Consider the following 22,485-nt stretch of genomic DNA (forward strand, 5'->3'; position numbering starts at 1 on the left):
TATCCACACATGTGTATGTAGTACATTTATAAATAAAAACTTTTCATTCACTTTATTTGCTGTTTTTCGTGGCTATGAAAAGGGCTGAGGAAAATTGAAACTAAAAATAAAAATCTAAAAACTAGCAAGCTCGGCAGCAAAAGCAAGTCAGCTCACAAAATGAGCAAAACACTTAGGCAACCCTTCACGTAACCGCGGTGGCGAGCAAAGTGCATTGGATGCATGTATGGACATGTTTGAGTGCTAGTGCTGCAGTAGTGACTACATATGAGTGCGGTTAACAAGCAACCATTTATCGTTGACTCCTTGAAATGCAAGCTCACGCCTTTCTTTCTCTCTCTCTACATAAACATATCTCTGCTTATGGGCTAGTGCATGTGTGCGTATGTGTAAGTTTAGCATCAAGTCGTGCAGTCGTCAGCTGCCAACATTTCACCGCTAATAACTCAACAAAAACACACATTTATTATGTTTAGATTCAATGCTGACGTGTCTATGTATTTACAGAGTATTTATGTGGCTTGCAATGCAGCGAGCGCAATGCAATATCATTTATGCTGACAATGAAATTTAAGAAAATTATATTTGTGTGCAAATAAGCTCTGAAATCTTTATTGTGATAATCAAAATATATGAGATCAAATTCTTTGAAAGCAGCGTAAATAAATTGAAAGTGAAGTGAGCTGTATATACATAAATCAGAGACTGTTGGCTTAGGGGGAATAAGGGTAGCAACAAAAAAAGCTCTTAGCAACATGTTGACAACACATCACTTGCCACATTTGCATCATCATCGTGGCAGCACAGCGGTGGAGTTGGATAAGATCACAAATCTGAATACGGTAAGTGATTTGTTGTATTTGCTTCCATTTTTATAAAAGGCTGATGATTTTAGTGAATAGTAGAATAGTAGTAAGTCTGACATTGAAATTACTTGAGCTTAAGAGAGCTAAAGCTTAAGGGGAAAGTAGTTGAATGCTTATTTTTACAAATTCACCTATTTTTTGCGAAATAAATAAATACAAAAAATTAAATAGTAAATAAAAATAGTAGATATACGAAGCGTGTTCAAAAAATAAGATGAATTTTCAAATTTCGTGGGCTACGTGCGTTCGACTTTCGATAGTAATTTTTCATGTTGGTACACTCGTCCCGAAGATATGTTCACGGATTTAGTAATATAGCATATTAAGTTTGTTTGTGAGAGGCATAAATAAGACAAGTGTTTTTGTGTTCGGCGACTTTCTGCTATCGGTAAAAATGGATCAAAGAAGTTGCATCAAATTTTGTGTACAAAAATGGAATTAAGTGCTTTTCACAGAAAGTCGAGAATATGTGAATGACGACGCCCGCTCTGGACGCCCCAGCACATCAGCAACCAATGAAAATGTTGAGAAAGTGAAGAAAATCGTTGAAATCGCCATATCGGTTGGCTCATGCCATGAAACCTTTTCGGAAATTTTGGGCATGAAGGGTGTGGCAGGGAAGTTCGTTCCAAAATTTCTAAATTTTGACCAAACACAACGTGGCATGAGAATAGCTCAGGAATTGTTGAATGACGTCAACGATGACCCAGATTTGCTTAAAAGGGTCATAACTGGTGACGAATCATGGGCGTATGAAATTGAAAGCAAAGCCCAATCGTCCAAATGGAAGAGTTCAGCAGATCCAAGACCAAAAAAAGAACGCGCACTGTTTTCTCGTTTTTCGGAATTCACATTAATTTTAGAGTATTTTTGAGCTTAATCAAATTGTCTTGAATGCATGATATCAGTGGACTTCTTCTTCTTCTTCTTAATTGGCGCGATAACCGCTTACGCGATTTTCGGCCGAGCTTAACAAAGCGCGCCAGTCGTTCCTTTCTCGTGCTAACCGGCGCCAATTGGACACACCAAGTGAAGCCAAGTCCTTCTCCACCTGATCTTTCAAGCGCAGAGGAAGCCATCTCTTCCTCTGCTACTACCTGCTGGTACCGCATCGAGTACTTTCAAAGCCGGAGCGTTTGTATCCATTCGGTCGACATGACCCAGCCAACGTTGCCGCTGGATCTTAATTCGCTTGGCTATGTCTATGTCGTCGTAAAGCTCATACAGCTCATCGTTCCATCGCCTGCGATATTCCCCGTTGCCAACGTGCAAGGGTCCAAAAATCTTACGCGAAATCTTTCTCTCAAACACTCCAAGCGTCACTTCATCGGATGTTGTCATCGTCCAAGCTTCTGCGCCATACGTTAGGACGGGCATGATGAGAGCCTTGTAGAGTGTTAGTTTTGTACGTCGAGAGAGGACTTTACTGCTCAGTTGCCTACTTAGTCCAAAGTAACAATTGTTGCCAAGAGAGATTCTACGTTTAATTTCAAGGCTGACATTATTATCGGTGTTACTGCTGGTTCACAAGTATACGAAGTCCTTTACAACCTCGAAATTATAACTGTCAACAGTGACGTGGGTGCCGATACGCGAGTGCGCCGACTGTTTGTTTGAAGGCAAGAGGTACTTCGTTTTGTCCTCGTTCACCACCAGACCCATTCGCTTTGCCTCTTTATCCAGTTTGGAGAAGGCAGAACTAACAGCGCGGTTGTTAAGGCCGATGATGTAAATATCATCGGCATACGCCAACAATCAGTGGACTTAGGTTGAGAATATTCTGAATAGCTGATATGGTTTATATACTATCGGTGCATATTGTGAATTTTCCCCTCGATATCCTTGCTCATTGGGTTGTTTCTTTCACAGCATACGCATCGGCTGAAAATAAGGAACAATAATGTGACATTTTTTAATCGTCTGAGTATATGAAAGTCCAACCGCTATAGTTGCTGAAAGGTATCAGTACTGGTCGTTTTCTTTGAATAACTCATTAATTCGTCTTCCAATAAAGAAAAGCGTAGGGTCCCTAGTGGGTGCTTGCTAGTTTTTAAGTACCTTGGGTGCATGTGGGAAAGGCCCTGATGTTTTGCCCGCTATCTGAGTTTTTAAGTGAATTGCCTAGTGATGTCTATAAATTGGAAGACCGTAGTCAATAACAGAGAATATTTAGTTTCGTAAATAACTTTTTTCATAAATATAGACAGTGAAAGTTAAGGTTAGAGTAAAAATAAGACCTAAAACTTTAAGTATGCTAACATGTGGAACTTTAATATTATATCTTAAGTTAAAGACATATTATATTTGTGTAAAGTGCTACATGTTTCAAACGATAAGTTGGCTCGGATATCGGAGATTATACACCATTTTTAGTTAGGATTTCAGTAAATGTTTGCTTCATTAGTATCAAATCGAGTATCTTTGAAAATATCAATACGTCATCTGTATAAATTGGGATATAATTTGGCTGATTTTATTGAAAGCGACCATAAATATAGTAATTGATATTTGAAAACTTCGAGGAGTGCCATTTTCCAAAGGAAGGCAATGGCTGTGTTCGTAAATGCGACATGACTTGCAGCATAAGCATCAGTGGCAACACTGCAAGTTTGACATTTGATACTTCTTATACAATTTTTGACAATTTGCAAATACGTTTGTTTGCATTTTTGAACGCGTATAATACTAAAATGGAAATTTTGCTGAATCTAACTCTAGACGAAATTTGTGAGCAAAGAAAAGATAGACTTTCTTTAGATTTAAGAAAAAGAAGGCTATTGAAGTCAAAGAGAAAAATGTTTAGGTACAAATGTTTGTCTTTAAAAAGAAAAATACCTAAAAACAAATCGTTTATTAAAACAATAAAGTCGTTTCCCGAGGACATTTTCTATTCCCATTTCCGATTGAATTGGGCCACTTTTAAAGTAAGGTTTTATAAGTTTTATGAAAATTAATAATTTATAGTTTCACTTTAATAATTTGCTGTTGGAGGAGTCATTGAGTGCCTTGTACCATAAGCTTCGTCGAAGTCCTCAAAATACCTCCGGGATGTAGCTTCTCTACCGGAAGAATCATTTCTTTTCTTAATGCGCTTGTACGTTACCAAGAGATTTAAGCATTTTCTCTGCGCTGTGGTGATGTCCAGTCTTATATTGGGATTTACATTTTTAACTTCGGTCACAGCTTTCTTCCACAATACATTTTTTTCCTTCAACCCGATTTAAACTCGTCCTCCATATTCAACCGTACTCTCAGCAATAACTGTGTCTCCGCATTACTGAGATTTGCACTAAAAATTTAAAAATAATAATTTATACAATTATTATTAACATAATTTAGCTAAATTTCAATACAAAAATTAAAATAAAACAGTTTTGCTTACTTTTCATCAGACATCGTAGTTAAATGCAGTAAAAAATTTGATAGAAATTATGAGTGACAACTGATAGAATTGTTGTCTTTTTGAACGCTTGATTATTGCAGTGCTGCCATATTGACATTTCTGAACGTTCTGTTTGTTATGCAATTGTAGTTTGCGCGTCATGTTGCATTTACGAACACAGCCAAACTAAATAGGCATTGTTAAGTTTGACTCAGAATTTTCTGTTGGTTAAAAATGTTTTAATGAATTTGGGGGCCTACTGAAGAAAGAAGCCTACTTTTCAATTAGCAAATTCTTCGACACAACGTGTGCCCTGATACGCGCACTTTCAATTTTTTTTCGTTTTGACTGGGGATCTGAAGCTAGCAGAGCGAATATGTTACCCCCAAGGTTTGGTGGCCCCGGGGCAATGCTGTTTCGATTTCACTAATCAGAAGCGCACTTAGTTTTCAACGGAAGAAAAAAAAAAATAATAAGTGTCGTTCGCAACAGCAAATAAACTAGTCGGTGGCCGTTATATATTGATTTATCTGTAACTTTTTGACAAAACAACTTTAGCCGAATTACCACTTTCTACTCGTCAATTTTTAAACTGGTTTGTTCTACTGTTCTACAGTTTAAATAATTTTGTTCCGCTTTTGATTGCTCAGTATTCTTTTTATAAAAGTATAGTGCTTCTACATTGCCTAGAAAAGACCACAAACATTTAATTCTCAAACTTTGTACAAAAATTGGAAAAATTCTACAAACTTTGCATTCCTATTCCACGATTTTTAAATCAACGAGATTCAGCAACTTCAGGCACACACCGTATTATACTAAAATTTAAGAAGCATAAAACTGCATACCAAAAATGTTTGTATAAATTCTGATGAATGAAGAAATCGTGTGGCTCTTCCATCGATGCGATATGACTTGGAAATAAGAGCCTGATTTACTTCGATGAATATACGAAAATTGGGCCTCGCGTTAATCGCGCTGTTCACATGTCCGAAATCATATTCAAGCATTAATACTCGTATCATAATATGAGCTGTCAAACAAAGCCTCTCCACCCTAAAAAAATGACTAAAGGGCATTCATAGACATAATCCTAGAATTCATTTTCATAAAAACTAAATCAAATTTTTCCAATCAGTCTTGTTTTATGAGATAGCGTTTTTTCAAAATTATTCATATGTACTCATAATTTAACATATCTGCAAAAGTTGTTACTCCCCAAACGCAATAATGCGTCATTCATTCTCCAGAATATCACTCGTAAAATTTCTGACGTGTTAAAATTATTTTAGAAAATTAAAACTTGAAAAGAGTCCCTCTAGTATATACATACATACTATGTATTGTTTTGCCTACGTTGCAAACGTTTCACTGTTTTAATGGCGCGTAATAAATATTGCGAAGAACAATTTCGCTAAAAGCACCATTCAAGTGCACACTCCAATTTTGCTTACATTTATGTATATATGTGTGCAACGTGAATGCGTACAAAATATCAGAAAGTTATGGCATATGCCACTGCCGGCACTGCCACATTCACTGCCGTTTCCTGTGACTGCTGCTTCCTTTGGCAAAACAATTCAAGTCAAGTGAAATCGCGATCTGCGTTGCTCAATTCAGTTGCGAGCACTGCTACACAATTGTATACCCTTTAATATAGGCACACACACACATGTACATAAGAATTATTCTATTTATTGATGCCGTAACGATTGCGTGACGCATTTGTCGTAATAAAAAATCACCAATTCAAATAAATGTATGAGTGCCCGGAGGCAGCTGGCGCAGTATGCTCCTACCCATCATGATTGACATTTTATGGTAATCGAGTAATCGCTAAAGTCTTGCAGTTGTCAGGCGTTGAGTCTTCTCAGCCTTTTGCTGATTGACGAGCCTTCAATGTTGTGACGGCCTTGAGTTCGGCGGTAAAAAATGCAAAGTAAGCATTTTTTCAAAAAATAAATTGGGAGAAATAACAGCGCTGCAAAGAGGCGGTGAAACAACTGGATTGAAAATATTTGTAAATAGTCAGCTACCAAAAAAGGGCCTCACAGAAAATTAAAGGAAACTAAAAAATAAAAGAGGAAAACAAAATTCAAATGGAAAGTGTAAGAATTTTCTGATAAATGGCTACAGCGAAATATACAAGCCGGCTGAGCAGCGCTGTCCTTAAATTGATATTTCTTAATATGTACGAATTTTAGAAAATTTATAAGAAACGTTGTATCGGGAGTATTGCCCCAACTATACTCTGTACAGTGGAATAAAACGGTAAATTAAATGTGATACAAATGATGGTATCACTGAAACAGCATAGATTTTTAGTAAGGTCAGGCCTAGAATGAATGAAAACAGGACTGGATTCCTCACCAACCTCGACCGAACTTCCATTAGGACAATAGTTTGTATCATCACCGAGCACTGAATTCGGAATCACCGTTCGGGAATTCGAATACATAGGAAATGTGAGGGGATTACCTTTAATGAGCCACGCAGCTGCCGGAACAAGGATGTAGTGAAAGTGTTGCGCGACATGGATGTGTAAACTCTTGCTTCTTTGGATATCTAGCAAACTTGGAAGATGCAGCCATTCACAATATTTCATCATTTTTTAGAGTGAAGCTTGAGCTGAAAGTAAGGATGTCACAATGGGTCTTCAGGCCTGAGTGATCACAGAGAGTGGTAACCACCGCAACCTAACCTAACATTATACAGCAATAATTGATTTCTACGGCACATTATTTTATGTAGGTACACGTACATCTTTATATTTATCTTTATGTATATTTTTTTCTTTTTCTTTTTCTTTATCTTTATCTTTATCTTTATCTTTATCTTTATCTTTATCTTTATCTTTATCTTTATCTTTATCTTTATCTTTATCTTTATCTTTATCTTTATCTTTATCTTTATCTTTATCTTTATCTTTATCTTTATCTTTATCTTTATCTTTATCTCTATCTCTATCTCTATCTCTATCTCTATCTCTATCTCTATCTCTATCTCTATCTCTATCTCTATCTCTATCTCTATCTCTATCTCTATCTTTATCTTTATCTTTATCTTTATCTTTATCTTTATCTTTATCTTTATCTTTATCTTTATCTTTATCTTTATCTTTATCTTTATCTTTATCTTTATCTTTATCTTTATCTTTATCTTTATCTTTATCTTTATCTTTATCTTTATCTTTATCTTTATCTTTATCTTTATCTTTATCTTTATCTTTATCTTTATCTTTATCTTTATCTTTATCTTTATCTTTATCTTTATCTTTATCTTTATCTTTATCTTTATCTTTATCTTTATCTTTATCTTTATCTTTATCTTTATCTTTATCTTTATCTTTATCTTTATCTTTATCTTTATCTTTATCTTTATCTTTATCTTTATCTTTATCTTTATCTTTATCTTTATCTTTATCTTTATCTTTATCTTTATCTTTATCTTTATCTTTATCTTTATCTTTATCTTTATCTTTATCTTCATCTTCATCTTTATCTTTATCTTTATCTTTATCTTTATCTTTATCTTTTTCTTTATCTTTATCTTTATCTTTATCTTTATCTTTATCTTTATCTTTATCTTTATCTTTATCTTTATCTTTATCTTTATCTTTATTTTTATCTTTATCTTTATCTTTATCTTTATCTTTATCTTTATCTTTATCTTTATCTTTATCTTTATCTTTATCTTTATTTTTATCTTTATCTTTATCTTTATCTTTATCTTTATCTTTATCTTTATCTTTATCTTTATCTTTATCTTTATCTTTATCTTTATCTTTATCTTTATCTTTATCTTTATCTTTATCTTTATCTTTATCTTTATCTTTATCTTTATCTTTTTCTTTATCTTTATCTTTATCTTTATCTTTATCTTTATCTTTATCTTTATCTTTATCTTTATCTTTATCTTTATCTTTATCTTTATCTTTATCTTTATCTCTATCTTTATCTTTATCTTTATCTTTATCTTTACCTTTATAATTATATTTATCTTTAGGTTTAATCCACTGGAAATACTTTTGCGAGTTTCAACTTTTCATTTTATGGTTGATTCAATGTTTTAACTTTACTAACTGAAAACGAGCTACGTGGAGCCCAACAAGCAGTCTAACCTACAAACATTGCGAAGGTTAGCGCGTGCGACCGGCGCATTTAAAAGCCATTCAAAGCTCGTAAAGAGGACTTTGCTACGCGGCTCGACAAAATGGTTAATGTCGCTACAAAGCGGACGGATGTACTGCGATTAGGTGATTGGTGAAAAGGGCGAAAGCAGAAGATGTCGAAGGAAGTGCGTGAAGAATGTTGGTTTTGGCATTGATGGCTGTTAGATCTTTTGAAAGCTGTTATAGTGAGAAGCCATTGGAGCGAAATAGAAGTGAAAGCCAAATTCGATAAAGCTGTATGCATAAAAGGGGCGGCTTGAAAATTCCGTTAGCTGACGCGGCAATAGAGCTGTACGCGCTGAGTACTTTTGAATGGGTGGCCACTGCTGTGCGCTGGTAGGAATTTCCATTTGAAACTTGTGATGTAGATTCTCCTTTCGCCACATTGCTTATCCTCTTATGTTTCAATGGCAGTCTGATGGAAATAAATTAGAGATGCATGCGAGTCTGTTTGCCCAATTTAGCGTTCTCTGTAACGAAGTATGCAGCCAGTCAACTACACAAGTTAAAAACCGGTTTTCTGCTTGAAAAGAGCCTAAGTAAAGGAATTCCTTTTACCCGAAAGCTCATCCGAATACGCACCAAAAACAAAACCAAATTGAGCAAATTCTGAAATAAAACGGAAATTATTGAATTTTTGAACGGAAATATGTGGCATGCCACTCTCCAAAATGAAAGACTAGCTAGCGGCGTTATCCATACTGCCGGACGGCATGCAAATTAATGAAGTTGAAAATGCGGCAAAGCGCGAAAACTTTACATTTTCAACGACGAGACTAAGTTCACTAAATATGTATTTTTGTTGTTGTTCTTGCACTTGATTGTTTTCTTCTCACGTTCCTTTTGCTGTTACTGTTGCCGCTGTGAGCAGCTGCTAATCGCTTCAACGCTGGTAAATGGCAGTCCAAAGCTTTTGTTTTTAAGTGATTCCTCATTAATTTGCTAAAAATATGGGTCGCCTTTTATGGAATGGTTATGACGCAGGGTGAATGGCGTTGTAAAATGGTGTCAAAATCGTCTTAAATTCAAGGATTTTTCGCTACGAAAAATATTTTTTACGTTTTTTTAATTTGCAAATAATCTACTTTCATATTAATTTACTTTCTCATTGAGCTAAAAAAAGAGTTTCTCAATTTATCATTCCTTTCAAGTATGACAGTTTCTTTTTTAGAAGTATACAACATAAATGCTAATATTTTGAATCAAGGCAGCTGTAGCCATTTGGTAGTGCTCAGGTTCGAAAAGTCAAGTATGAAACGCCAAATGATAAACAAAGTTTTCTCTAATAGCAGACTCGCCTTGGCAAGCAATCGTAATCCTCCAATTATATTTCTGCCATGAAAAGGCTCCTCATAAAAACCATTTGCAGTTCAAAGGCGGCATAGAAGTGTATTATTCTAGTTCCATTACATAACTGAGATGGCTGTATGGTGCGGAAAAGAATTATAGGCGCACAAACTATGAGGAGAAACACACGCAATATACGCTGTTAAGTCCAAGGAATTCAAAAATTCGATAGGATTGTTAACAGGTTCATTCGTATTCATAACAGTATCAATCTTTTTATACGTATGTATGTGTGCATGTTTTACAGTGCATTTTACGTATAAGGAAGTTATGTATAAGAAGGAAATGGATATAAGAACGTTTTTTTTCTCCACCAAGTACAGTTTTCTATTATGCGCTGTTTTCATAAAAGAAAGAAATTCATTAAAGTAATGTTTTCTGTGAAATTTTTTGGCTTACTGTTTATGGACTAAATCTCGATTGCAGCGGTCGTCGCTCAATTTAGGACTGGAAACATTTATTTTAATATCTGGACTCCAACACAATTTAGAGAGTTAATTTTTTGTAAAAACATTATTTCTTAAGCACCCAACTCAAATCCCGAATTAAATCCGCCCAGGTACACGAATATAAGAGATAAGGGTTTTTTTAAAAGTTCTCGCGTGATTACTGTCAAATTAATTACATTTTTTTTCCGTATTTATTGATACTTCATCATCACAAAAACCGACGCTCTGTAAAAAGTGTTCATTGCGTTGGCTTAATGGCTACGTCAATAAGCAAAATTGCCGTATATAGGCTGAAGTGCAACCCGAAGTCATTTAAGAACAGCCATTACATCCATTGACGACAACCGTTTGGTGCGGCCTAGGCGCTAGAGGAAAGTAACAGTGAATGGCGAATGCTATCACGCTATAATAAACCTTTTGGTGAAGCCCGAAATCTTTACAACATTTGGTTCCAACTACTTGCCATAAAAAATAAAAAATAAATATTTGTATGTACTTACTATACATAAAGATTTACTGGCGGTCGCGCAAAACTTAATACTATACAAGCAAACGCAAGTGAACTCGATTCTTTAAGGGTTGTTTTCTAAAAATTTATATAAAAACATTCAACTAAGTACCGCAACATTGATCTTCAAAAAGTTGATTTGGAGCCATGCAGTAAAAATGAGAAAATACGAAAAATATAGAAAAAACTTTGGGTAGAAAACTATGGAAGTTGGTCTACATAGTAAGTGACTGACGAAAAAAAGTTGTACTGAAGTCATGTATTCACCGAGATTGAGCAGCTGAGCCAACAGAAATGTGGGAAATGAAATGCAGATGTGAGCAGACAAAAATTGTATTGCGTCGACTATCTCCATATGCGACGACTTCTTAGCGAGGGGTATAAGGACACTTGTCTGATAAACACAGTCAAGCATCCTCAAAGACAAATGATTTGATGTCGTTCTGACGACAGTCGATTCTACGTCTTCCAGCAGCATTCCCCATACATTTATACTGCTACAACTACAACAACGCCACATGATTTGCCACTATTTGTCATATGCAAAAAAAAGTACGGCAAACTCAAAAGGATTCCTTTCTGCCTGCCGCGGAATTACAATATGCCCAACCTTCCGAACAACTATTTCGTATTTCAGTAGAAGTCCGCGCCGTAAATTTTTTTATAATTAAGTTAATATTTACAACTAAAAATTTAAAATTAATTTTTGCAGACTAAAATTGATTTGCAGACTTAATGAAACTAGGAATTACGCAAACAGGTTGGTCCGGAGTGCAATGCCTTTTCAGATCGAATCTGTTATAATACTTAAGTGTAGAGCTAACGTTAATAAAATTCTAAATTTTATCTTTAAGAAACACAACAAAAAGTCATGAACAACTAAAAAGAGAATGAAAAATAGCTGTTTAATTTTTGTTTTTTTGCCAATAGAACAAAATAAGGGTGCAGCATATAGAAAATAATTAAAACTATTTTTGGTAATATACAAAACATAATGAAAATTAATTGTCCGAAATGAATGTTAGCCAAATGTTTCTTGTTTGCTTAGAATGATATCAAAGAAAACTTGTGAAAGCAAAAGCAACTAAAGAAATGAAATGTTAAAAAATACAGACAAACTATGTTGTTAAGGAATATCAATGCATTGGAGTTATTTGTTGATTCAATAAATTGAATGCCCTATAGACAGATGGGGAACCTCTTCCTTAATTAGACCAAACGACGAGTTACTGAGAATAGTGGTGAACAGACAAATATTTATTCACGTACTCATCAGCTTCTGTAACGGCTATAATGTTTTATGTTAATGCGTTTCTGTAATGCAAAATATTAAAAATGTACAAGTATTTTAAGAAACAATAAGAAAACATTATAACACCTCAATATTTCCTCAAGCTTTGACTATTTACTAATGTATTTTTTAATTTAAATTATTTTTTTTTTTATAAACATATAGTTTATTCTTTAACAGATACGAGGGGTGCCTTTTATATGTCCGGATAAGAGAACAAAAACAAATTTTAATCATCGAAAATTACTTTATTGCCTTTCAAAATATTCTCCATGAAGATATATAGGTACACTTTTGCATGCGTTTGAACCAATTGTCGAAGCACTTTTGCCACTCTGAATGAGGTACCTCCAAAACATGCATTCTGAATGCCGCAACCGCTTCTTCAGGTGACGAAAAACGTTGACCTCTCAGTTTGTTTTTTACGTACGGGAATAAAAAGAAGTCATTCGGTGCCAAGTCAAAACTATACGGCGGATGACCCATAAATTCGATGTTTTGGGTGCTCAAAAATGCAGTTGTTTGAGCCGATGTGTGAGAGCTCGCATTGTCCTGGTGAAGAGTGATCCGTCTTTGGCGATTGGTTTTCCTAATTTCTTGGAAAACAACTGGCAAACAAATGGTTGTGTATCACTCAGAATTTACTGTTCTGCGTTGTTCTAGTGGTACGGTTGCGACATGTCCAGTTTTTCCAAAAAAACAGGCGACCATTTGCTTGGAGGTGCTTCGTGCGCGAACAACTTTTGTTGGATTTGACTCATCTTGAAACACCCATACAGTCGACTGCTGTTTACTTTCGGGCTCATACGCGTAAATCCATGATTCATCACCTGTCACGATGTCATAGACGTGTTTCGAAGCCCCGCGATCGTATTTTTTGAGCATTTACTTCAACCAATCGACACGAGCCTTTTTTTGAGCGATTGACAAATTGTGTGGGATCCAACGCGAACAAATTTTTTTGACAGTCAAATGTTTATGCAATATTTTATTTTATTTTATTTTATTTTATTTATTTATTTATTGTCTTTGAATGGATACATTCTTACAGACTATATTAAGCTAATGTACAATAGTTTATTAGTTACTAAGAAAAGAACGATTTAAGATGATTGACTAAGATGCCATACGGCCATGTAAAATCAGCACCAGAAGAATTGAAAAACATATTTAAATCTGAACATGCCCTAGGAATCGGAGCATTCATCCCATAGTTGGTTCTCGAGAAGCCAATTTTAAAGGTTTCGTACTGTCGGAGCCTCATATTGGGTATATTAAATTGAATTTTACTTAAGAGGGAAGGACAATCAATAGATCCAGAAATAATACGAATAATAAATGAGCACGATAGAATAGACCGTCTGCTATCAAGTGGTTTTAAGTCAATTAGTAAACATCGAGAGCGGTACGATGGCACAGGTTCAGAAAAGTTTAAAGATCGGAGCGCAAAACGAAGAAAGACTTTCTGCACTCTCTCAATCCGATTAGACAGACCTATTTGGTACGGTCTCCAAATAATAGCGGCATACTCTAATCTTGATCTAACAAAAGCACAATACAATGTTTTGAGAGTGTGTGGGTTGGTAAATGCAGAACAATTTCGGCGAACGAATGCTAGCATCGCATATGATCGTCTTATGACGTGGTTAACATGGCTGGTGAAATTCAGCTTAGAGTCGAAAATAACGCCTAAGTCTTTAATTTCCTCAACGGATTGCAAAGGTAAGCCAGCAATATTATACGAAGTATGCAAAGTGTTGTTTGATTTAGCATATTTTACGTGAAAGCATTTGCTAATATTTAGTGACAGATGGTTTAAATAGCACCAGTTCCGGACATTGTGCAAGTCGGTTTGCAACTTTTCAGAGTCCCTAACACTGTTAATCACCGCAAATATTTTAAGATCATCAGCATACAACAAGTGTTCTGCAAATGAAAAGCAAGAACCAATATCGTTAATAAAGAGTATAAAGAGGAGGGGTCCTAGAATACTTCCCTGTGGGACACCGGAGGATGCAATAAATGCACGGGATGTCGTATTATCGACGGCTACAACGCAGTGTCTGTTGGACAAATATGATTTGATCCAAGACAAAAAAGTGGAGTGTATACCCAATGATGCAAGCTTCGACAAGAGTATTCGGTGCGATACTTTGTCAAACGCTTTAGAGAAGTCTGTATAAATTGCATCAACTTGAGATCTGTTCTGGAAGGCTGAAATGCAGTAATCATTGAAAATAGACAAGTTAGTGACAGTGGAGCGACTTGCAACGAAACCATGTTGGTTGGTAGATATTAGGCCTTTGACAGCAAAATATAACTTATCATTTACTGTTATCTCAAAAAGTTTTGAGACAGACGAAAGCTTCGAAATCGGTCTGTAATTGCTAACATCGTTTTTATTTCCACTCTTAAATATAGGCGTAATGGAAGTAAATTTCCAGTCGTCAACAAAGATACCAGAGGACAACGATTTATTGAATATAATTGTAAGAGGCTCAGCGAGACACAAGCAATTCTTCAGCAAAATGCCCGAAAGGCCATCCGAGTCAGTTTTCGTTGTAGACTTAAGCTTCGTAATACCCTTGACGACATCAGTAACAGATAGGTACAAAGTCCCAAAATTTAGAGGTGAAAAACTATTAGAGGGCAAACTAGAATCGGAGTCTAGGTCGGGTTCAAAATTAGAGCAAAAAAAGTCAGCAAATAAATTGGCAGATTCTATGGCAGAATTTGCATATTTACCATTATAAAAAACATTGTTTGGCACCATTGAGCAAGACTTTTTTGATTTGATGAATTGCCAAAAGGCCTTCGAATCCGAAATAATATTGTTTTCGAAATTCAAGATGTAATTTCTATATAAGAACTTGTTCAAACAGTTAAACTGTTTTAAATGGCATTGAAATTTTGAGAAGTGTATTGGGTCTCCAGACCTTTTATACAGTTTAGAGAATTTGTTTTTTAGATTCTTTAGGTGCCTAAGCCGTTTGGTATGCCAAGGTGACTTATATACTTTCTTATGATAAATAGGAATGTGCTTCAAACAGAGCTCAGAAACCTTAGTCTTAAAAAAATGAAAACAAGAGGTAACATCATTGTCGTGGTATAGTCGTGGTATATTTTAGATCAGTATATTATGCAATAGCCAAGAAGAATAATTTTATTAAAATAGAGTCACTGTCTCGCAAATAAAATTGAATGTATGCTGGTCCCACTAATGCCTAAGATTGTCTCAAACTCACGATAGGTCACATGATGATCTTGCAATATCAGTTCGCGCACAGCATCAATGGTTTTCGGAACAACATCTGATTTTGGACGACCTTCACGAAATTCGTCTTGGAGTGAGCTACGACCACGATTGAATTCACCATACCATCGATAACCACTGATCCTTGATGGAGCTTCGTCGCCAGAAAATGAATTAAGTTCATCCATGCAATGTTGCTGAGTTAATCCACGTCGAAAGTTGTAAAAAATAATCGCACGAAAATGTTCACGACTTAGTTCCATTTTTGGACCGAGATGAATCTTTTAAGTTACTGTAAACAACACAAATAGCGCTGGTATTTCAAAACGTTCTGAGTACGTAAAAGCCAAAAAGTGTCAAACTTTGCGATACAGCTGTCAGTTGCCAGATTGCACCACCAGGGTTACCAAATCCCGAAATATACAAGGCACCCCTCGTATCATGTAAATCGAAGTTTCAAACATTTTATAACATTTATACAAATTCGACGAATTTTCATCAAAATTTAAAAATGTGTCATCATCATCAAAAAATATTGGGCACGCAGTTTTCTAGCCCGTTAAATTCTAGTATAATAAAGGGGAAGTTTAAAGTGACTAAGAATCTTGCTGAGTTTTGATAATTCTTTCTCTGACGGTGTTGCGTTTTTTCTCCGTATAAAATAAACGCCGACGATTTGTTTAGATTAAGAGAACATATTAATATCATAATTTAAATTAAACCGTTACTTCTAAATGAAGGATATGCGATTAGTGACTGATTTTTTAAAAGAGGTTAGAACTTAATGAAGAGATGGTAAAAGAGATTCTGTCTTCCATTGGCGATTATAGAATTCAACTGCCACGAAACCTGAAACTTTCGCTACCAAACAGAGTTTTTCTGATTTTCCTGGTGCATTCAAGTTTTTATTACTGGAATTCTCTATACCGCAGACCTTCCAGTACCGAAAATGTGCAAAGTAGCTGCATTCGCTGACGATGCATGCATCTTAACTGTTGGATTAACTGAAAACGAATCCATTCAGAAACTGCAGAAGTCCATTGACGAAGTAGTCACATGGACTGAAAGTTGGAACATAAAGCTAAATGAAACCAAATCAGTTCACGTGGGTTTTACTAATAAAAAAATTATCTACACACCAGTTCTTATTTTGTCAGCAATAGTGCCAAATGTACTTATTAGTTTTATACTAGGTGTAATCTTTATGGAATGTAAATAAAAAATTATAACATTTCAATAAAAAAAAAACAAAAACTGGAATTCTGACTGAAATTTTTCTTTAGACAATTTGAATTTTTTATATTTTTTAATTGAAAAAGTAAAAAAAAAACAAATTTGAGTTTCAAGTATTTAATACAAATACAACTAGTTTACATCCAGACATTCGCATTGAGGTATGAAAATGTGTAAAGGAAGCATTAAATATTCTGATTCATCTTTCCTTGAAGCTGGGAAAAACCTTCAAACAAACTGCTGAATTTATCGAACACTGAGGTTATTGGTTTCGAAATTTTTCATGTGAAATTCAAACTTAGAGTTCCTTTAAGAAAACATTTAAATGGTGCTAAAGAGGCGTATCCTTTTCACAATACGCTTGTGCAATTTGTTATTTTTCGAGAAATTTAGAAAGCGTCTGTTGTTTTTACGGAATGAGTTGCGTGTATGAAAAACGATTTGAAGCATTGTTCCTATGTACACACCCTAAAGATCCAAAAATGTTACGTGCATCGGGAAAAAATTATTTAAAGAAGTCTAAGAAGTTCATAAATAAATGGGTGCAACGTGTTCCAAAGTTAAAAACGTTAATGGCTGCCTCGGACGAGACCCAAAACAAAAAAAAATTCCTCTCCAACCAAGGTCAGAAGATCTTAGAATTGCTTGTGATAGAGACCAAGCTGAAGTAATTTTTAAGAAAAGTGGTGATAAGTATCCAAAAATAAGATTCGATGCTTGTGTGCAGAAGACCTCATATACAAGAGCACATTGAAAAAGAGCTCTTCTCATTATCACATATTGAAAAAATACTAGCATGAAGTACGGTAAATTCAAAACGGAATCGGGCAACGTACTATTCACGGATGAATCACTGATGATCGACAACTTCAACGGACTGTTAGCCAACCTTGGATCTTAGAAGAAGACAACTATCCAAAGCATCGAAGCAGGAGGTGTGTAGCTTAGAAACAAAAAAATGGAATTGAAATGGTGGGTTGGCCTTGACAGTCACTTGACGCCAATTCTATTAAAAATGTTAAGGAAATAATTAAGCAAAAAGTTAGCAAATTCGGACGGCCAAACCGTAATCAAAGCAAATGCGGGTGATTAAGAGCCTACTCAACTTGCGCAGAAATTAACACAAAGTATTACGAGAAAATATGAATCCATTATTGCTAATGGTGGTGACTATGCATTTTATTGAATATATTGCGTACAATAAATATTATAAGCCATTGCAATGCAGTTTGTTAAAATCGAATTGGCCAAATAGTTTCTAAGTTAGAAAAGGAGATCACACTTTGGTGCCACTGAAAAGATGTTCACAGAGCATATAAAGCATATCAATTGCATCCATTGTTCCTAATCTATCTTAAATCTAATCGGAGCAGTTTATCAGAGGAAAGCTGATTTTAGATCGAAGTTAGATGTTTGGACGAATAAAAAATAGTACAAATTTCGCACCGTACTATGATATACTGGAGCATTTTTTAAGTTGCCCGAAGTTCTTCATTTCAATAGGAGACTTTCTGCTTAACATTGTTCATCATCATCTTAAGAATTTCTATTATCTCGTCTTAAAAGTGAGACATGGCTCATTAAAAGTAATCTTGGTACAGATTCAGGTACAGAGCAAGCTTGGAAGTTGACAGTGATAGAACTAGGTATTAAGATTAAGTCAACACTGAGCAATAACAATAAATCTCAGCGATTGCCATTATTCGTTACATTTCCTTGATGTTAAATAGCGATGATAACTTGATCAGTATGGAGCATAAATATCTCAGTCTAAAGATAAAACAAATTACAGAGTACATATTTAGACTTATGCATTTGCATTGTATTTGAATGAACAGAAACTTAAAGGCAAGTATATTAGCTACAGTGAAAACGTTTTACTCTTAAACGCCTAAGCGACGCTATAAATTCTGAGCCGTAATAAAGTTGCATATGTGTGCAAGAATGCGTGCCACAATTTCGTCGTTGCAAGCACATTACAAGTACGTTGCAAAATGCGCATATTTTATGAGCAGCACTCGCACACACCCATGGTAGTTTCAACCCAGTAGTGAAGTCCGCAACTACTTAAGTGATATGCTTCTGGTGAATATACAGCCACGATTAACTTGCGTTAGAAGCTGCATTCGACAGCACGATAAGGGATCACCTGTATGTCGCCATGTCTGAATTTGGAGTTCCCGCAAAGCTCATCCGGCTTTGCAGGATGACCCTAAAAAACACCACCAGTGCAATGAGAATTAGCAAAGATCTTTCGGAGCCATTTGAAACTAAGCGGGGTTTCAGAAAAGGCGACCACTTATCATGCGATTTTTTCAATTTGATGATGGAGAAAATTATTCGCGCTGCCAATTTGACATCTCAGGCACTATTTTCTCTAAAAGTATCATGCTGCTCGTTTACGCTGATGATATCAACATTGTTGGCATTAGTCAGCGCAACTTTTTCCAGTCTTGAAAAAGAATCCCGTCGAGGGGTCTTGCGGTAAACGAGGGCAAGATAAAGTGCCTTGTGTCAACAACCAAAAAGTCTACGCGTATTGTACAGCAGTTTGCGATTGACAATTACGAGTTTAACGTAGTCAAGGAATTTGTCCACCTAGGATCCAGTATTAACACCAACAACAACGTCAGCCAAGAGCTCCAGCGAAGAATAACTTCTGCCAACAGGTGCTACTTTGGGCTGGGTAGGCAATTGAAAAGTAGAGCCCTCTCTCGACACACGAAAAAACGGTCTATGAAACACTCATCCTCCCGGTCTTTCTCTATGACGCTAAGTCCTGGACATTGACGAACACCGATAGACGGTTATTAGGAGCTTTAAAGAGAAAAAATCTTCGCAAGATCTATGGTCCGCTTTACAGGAATGATGCATATCTAATACGATGGAATCACGAGCAGTACGTCGACATCGACGTAGTGTAGAGCATTAAAATTCAGCCGCTGCGCTGGGTAGGTCACATTGAGCGAATGGACAATAACGCTCCAGCAAAGGAGATGCCCTTTTCGAAATGCACTGGTGGAACTCGCAAGAAAGGACATCCTCATATACGTTGGAAAGACCAAGTCGACGACGACCTGACTGGCTTTGGTGTTTCTAACTGGCATCAACGCGCGCAATGCAGAGGCGATTGGCACAATATTTTGGTAGCGGCCAAGACCGAACATGGTTGTAGGTGCCAGTTAAGTAAGTAAGTAAGTAAGACAAATCGGTCCACTGACTTCAGTCGCATTATTTCGCGTATATTGTTTCACCAGAAAACTGTTGTCTAGTTCGGTGGCATGACTGCTCTTCGGAAGAGCACAGGTTCGAATTTCCATGCATGATACACTACCTCGACAAATCTCCGAGTGTATTTCTGCCATGAAACAGCTTCTCATAAAAACTATCTGCTATTCAGAATCGGTTTAAAACTGTTGGTCTCTCCATTCTTAGGACTAAATCAAGGCGCACACCACAAATAGGTGGTTGTTCTCAACCATTTATAGCCAAATGCGACATTCCACCTCATTTCCGACTTTATCGACTTGATTCCAACTGGATCTAAATTAGTGCGGCTTTTATCTGATTTCTCATATGAAATCTCATTACAAGAATAAGGCTTGGGCCCACAGAAACTATGAAAGAGGATACGGTGCGTCTGGAAGCGAATGACAGAAGAATATTTCTAGCACTCTTTCGAACAATAGCGGGGTCACGCGGATAGGTTATGGGTGTGTATTGAAAGTGATGATGTATACGCGCATGTATGTATGTACATGTGAATTAAAAATTTAATATTAATCATATAGTAAAATCCGAGTCGTTCTTTAAGAGCTACATGTCGCACCTACATTGAATTCTAATAAAGCAAACATCTTTCAGCTGGCTCGAATTAACGTTTATTGCCTCAAATAACGTAACGGTTAGAATATGAGGAAATAACGAAATTAGTCCAAACAATTTTTTGGAGTTGTTACGTTCCAGTCTGCAGACAGACTCCCAATATTAAAACGAAGTGCTTTGTAATAAGCGAAATGATTCTAGTTCTGAAGTAGATAAGTTTCTTTCAGGTTAAGATTTTCCTGGCCCTGTTTGTGCGCCTCAACCAAGTGTGAATAAGAAAAAACGGCGACATAGCACTTAGCTCCCTTTGACGACGGCGAAAACTCGAGAAGGCAGTAAATTACAAGCAACTCCAAGATATGAGTAAGGGTGTACTTAAAAACAATATATGCACATACTGTATGCAACGAACTACAAACTACAACTTACAATAAAATAGAAATAAGTGCACAAATGTAGTGCGGAAGAACATAAGCTTTGGCGCGCTGAACAATGGTCGTTTTTCAAAGTAGAGAGTGTGAAAATCTTGCTGTACTCGAGCATTTCGTTGAAATACCGGAAGCACTATATAAAATAAATCAAATAATCCAAGCGCGAGCAAAAACAAACCAAAACATGTTAATTGAGTGTGGCGGGGGGTTGCGAGTCAAAAGCAGACAACCAGCCAGCCTCCAGACATGCACGCCACACACCAGTTTAACAGCATCTCGCTCGCGGCAGCAATGCACCAATGCTGACAATACCATCACACATACAATATAGCTATAAAAACAAGTTGTTGCAGTACTCGGAAAATGTTCTATAAAGATATTTTATTTTGTGCTATTCTGTTTTGGTTTTTTTCTATGCAATAGTTTTTACCATATTTTGTTTTCTGTGGTATATTTCATTGCTTCCTCCTGGCATTGAAGCATTTATCTTTTTTCATTTTCAATCATTTCATTTTCATTGAAAGGAGAGTAAAGCTGTTTGGCTCTTCAACACCGTCTGGCCTTTCACATTTTTCACGTCTGAGTAAAGCACTTTGCTGCCATGAATTATACAGTGCCACAGCCATTTTGGGGCGCAATGGTTCCAACTGAGCATGAAAGTACCAAAGCCATGTAGCAAAAACCTCAAATCTGTTTGCATGTAAAATATTTTTATAGGCTATTTTATTTTTAAATTATGCACCTGAGCGCTTTTTGAAAAATTACGAAAATTTAGTAGAATTTCACGAGAAATATTTTTATAAAATATTTTTACCCCTACTTCTCGCCATTTTGACGGAAAAGTTTGAAAAATAATGCATTTATAAGGTAGGTAGATATATATATACAGTGAAACCTCCCACAAGCGTACACTCACGGTTCCACAATTTTCGTCCGCTTATGGGGGTTGAAAAAAATCTCTAAGTTAAAATTACTATGCCACCTCTTTAAATAATTTTTTTATGTTTTTTATAGTACATTCAGTTTTTTTCATATTTATTGAAAAATATATATGTAATAGGACTATGAATAAGTTCGTTACGGTTTTACAACAGATGGCGTAACTTGATTATTATTCCATCGATCCACATTTCCAAACATTCATTGGAGAGCTACTGTCGTAAGGCACAAACGTCAGTATAAGTTTTTTATTTGAAGCGTAAACAACAATATTTTTACCACACTTGAAAATGTCGAATTTCGTGCCAAATAATGTGTTTTTGCGGGGAATTCTTCTTCATTATTTTAATATGAAGAAAAAAGCAGCCGAAAGTCATCGTATCTTGGTGGAAGTTTATGGTGAGCATGCTCTATCTGAGCGAACGTGCCAGAAGTGGTTTGCACGCTTTAAAAGTGGTGATTTTGGCTTGGAAGACGAAGAACGCGAGGGTGCGCCGCCAAAGTTCATGGATACCGAATTGGAGGAATTGCTCGATCAAGATCCGGCTCAAACGCAAGAAGAGGTTGCAAAAACTTTGGGAGTTGATCAATCAACCATTTCCAAACGTTTAAAAGCCATGGGAATGATCCGAAAGGTAGGCCATTGGGTGCCGTATGAATTGAAGCCAAGATACGTTGAACGCCGTTTTATGGCATGCGAACAACTGCTTCAACGGCACAAAAGAAAGGGTTTTTTGCATCGAATTGTGACTGGCGATGAAAAGTGGGTCCATTACGACAATCCAAAACG

General features: G+C 36.0%; 1 protein-coding gene across 1 annotated transcript in view; it reads left to right on the top strand.

Annotated features, from left to right (window-relative positions):
• Nucleotides 1-541: 541 nt before the first annotated feature.
• LOC128864325 (uncharacterized) overlaps nt 542-22,485 on the top strand; it is a 113,579-nt gene continuing 91,635 nt past the window's right edge. The window contains exon 1 of the mRNA XM_054103934.1: nt 542-842. Within this exon, the coding sequence (XP_053959909.1) occupies nt 756-842 (87 nt within the window). The 5' untranslated portion in view covers nt 542-755. The remainder of the gene's footprint in view (nt 843-22,485) is intronic.

The sequence above is a fragment of the Anastrepha ludens genome, chromosome 5 (genome assembly GCF_028408465.1).
Source record: "Anastrepha ludens isolate Willacy chromosome 5, idAnaLude1.1, whole genome shotgun sequence".
Classification (NCBI taxonomy): Eukaryota; Metazoa; Arthropoda; class Insecta; order Diptera; family Tephritidae; genus Anastrepha; species Anastrepha ludens.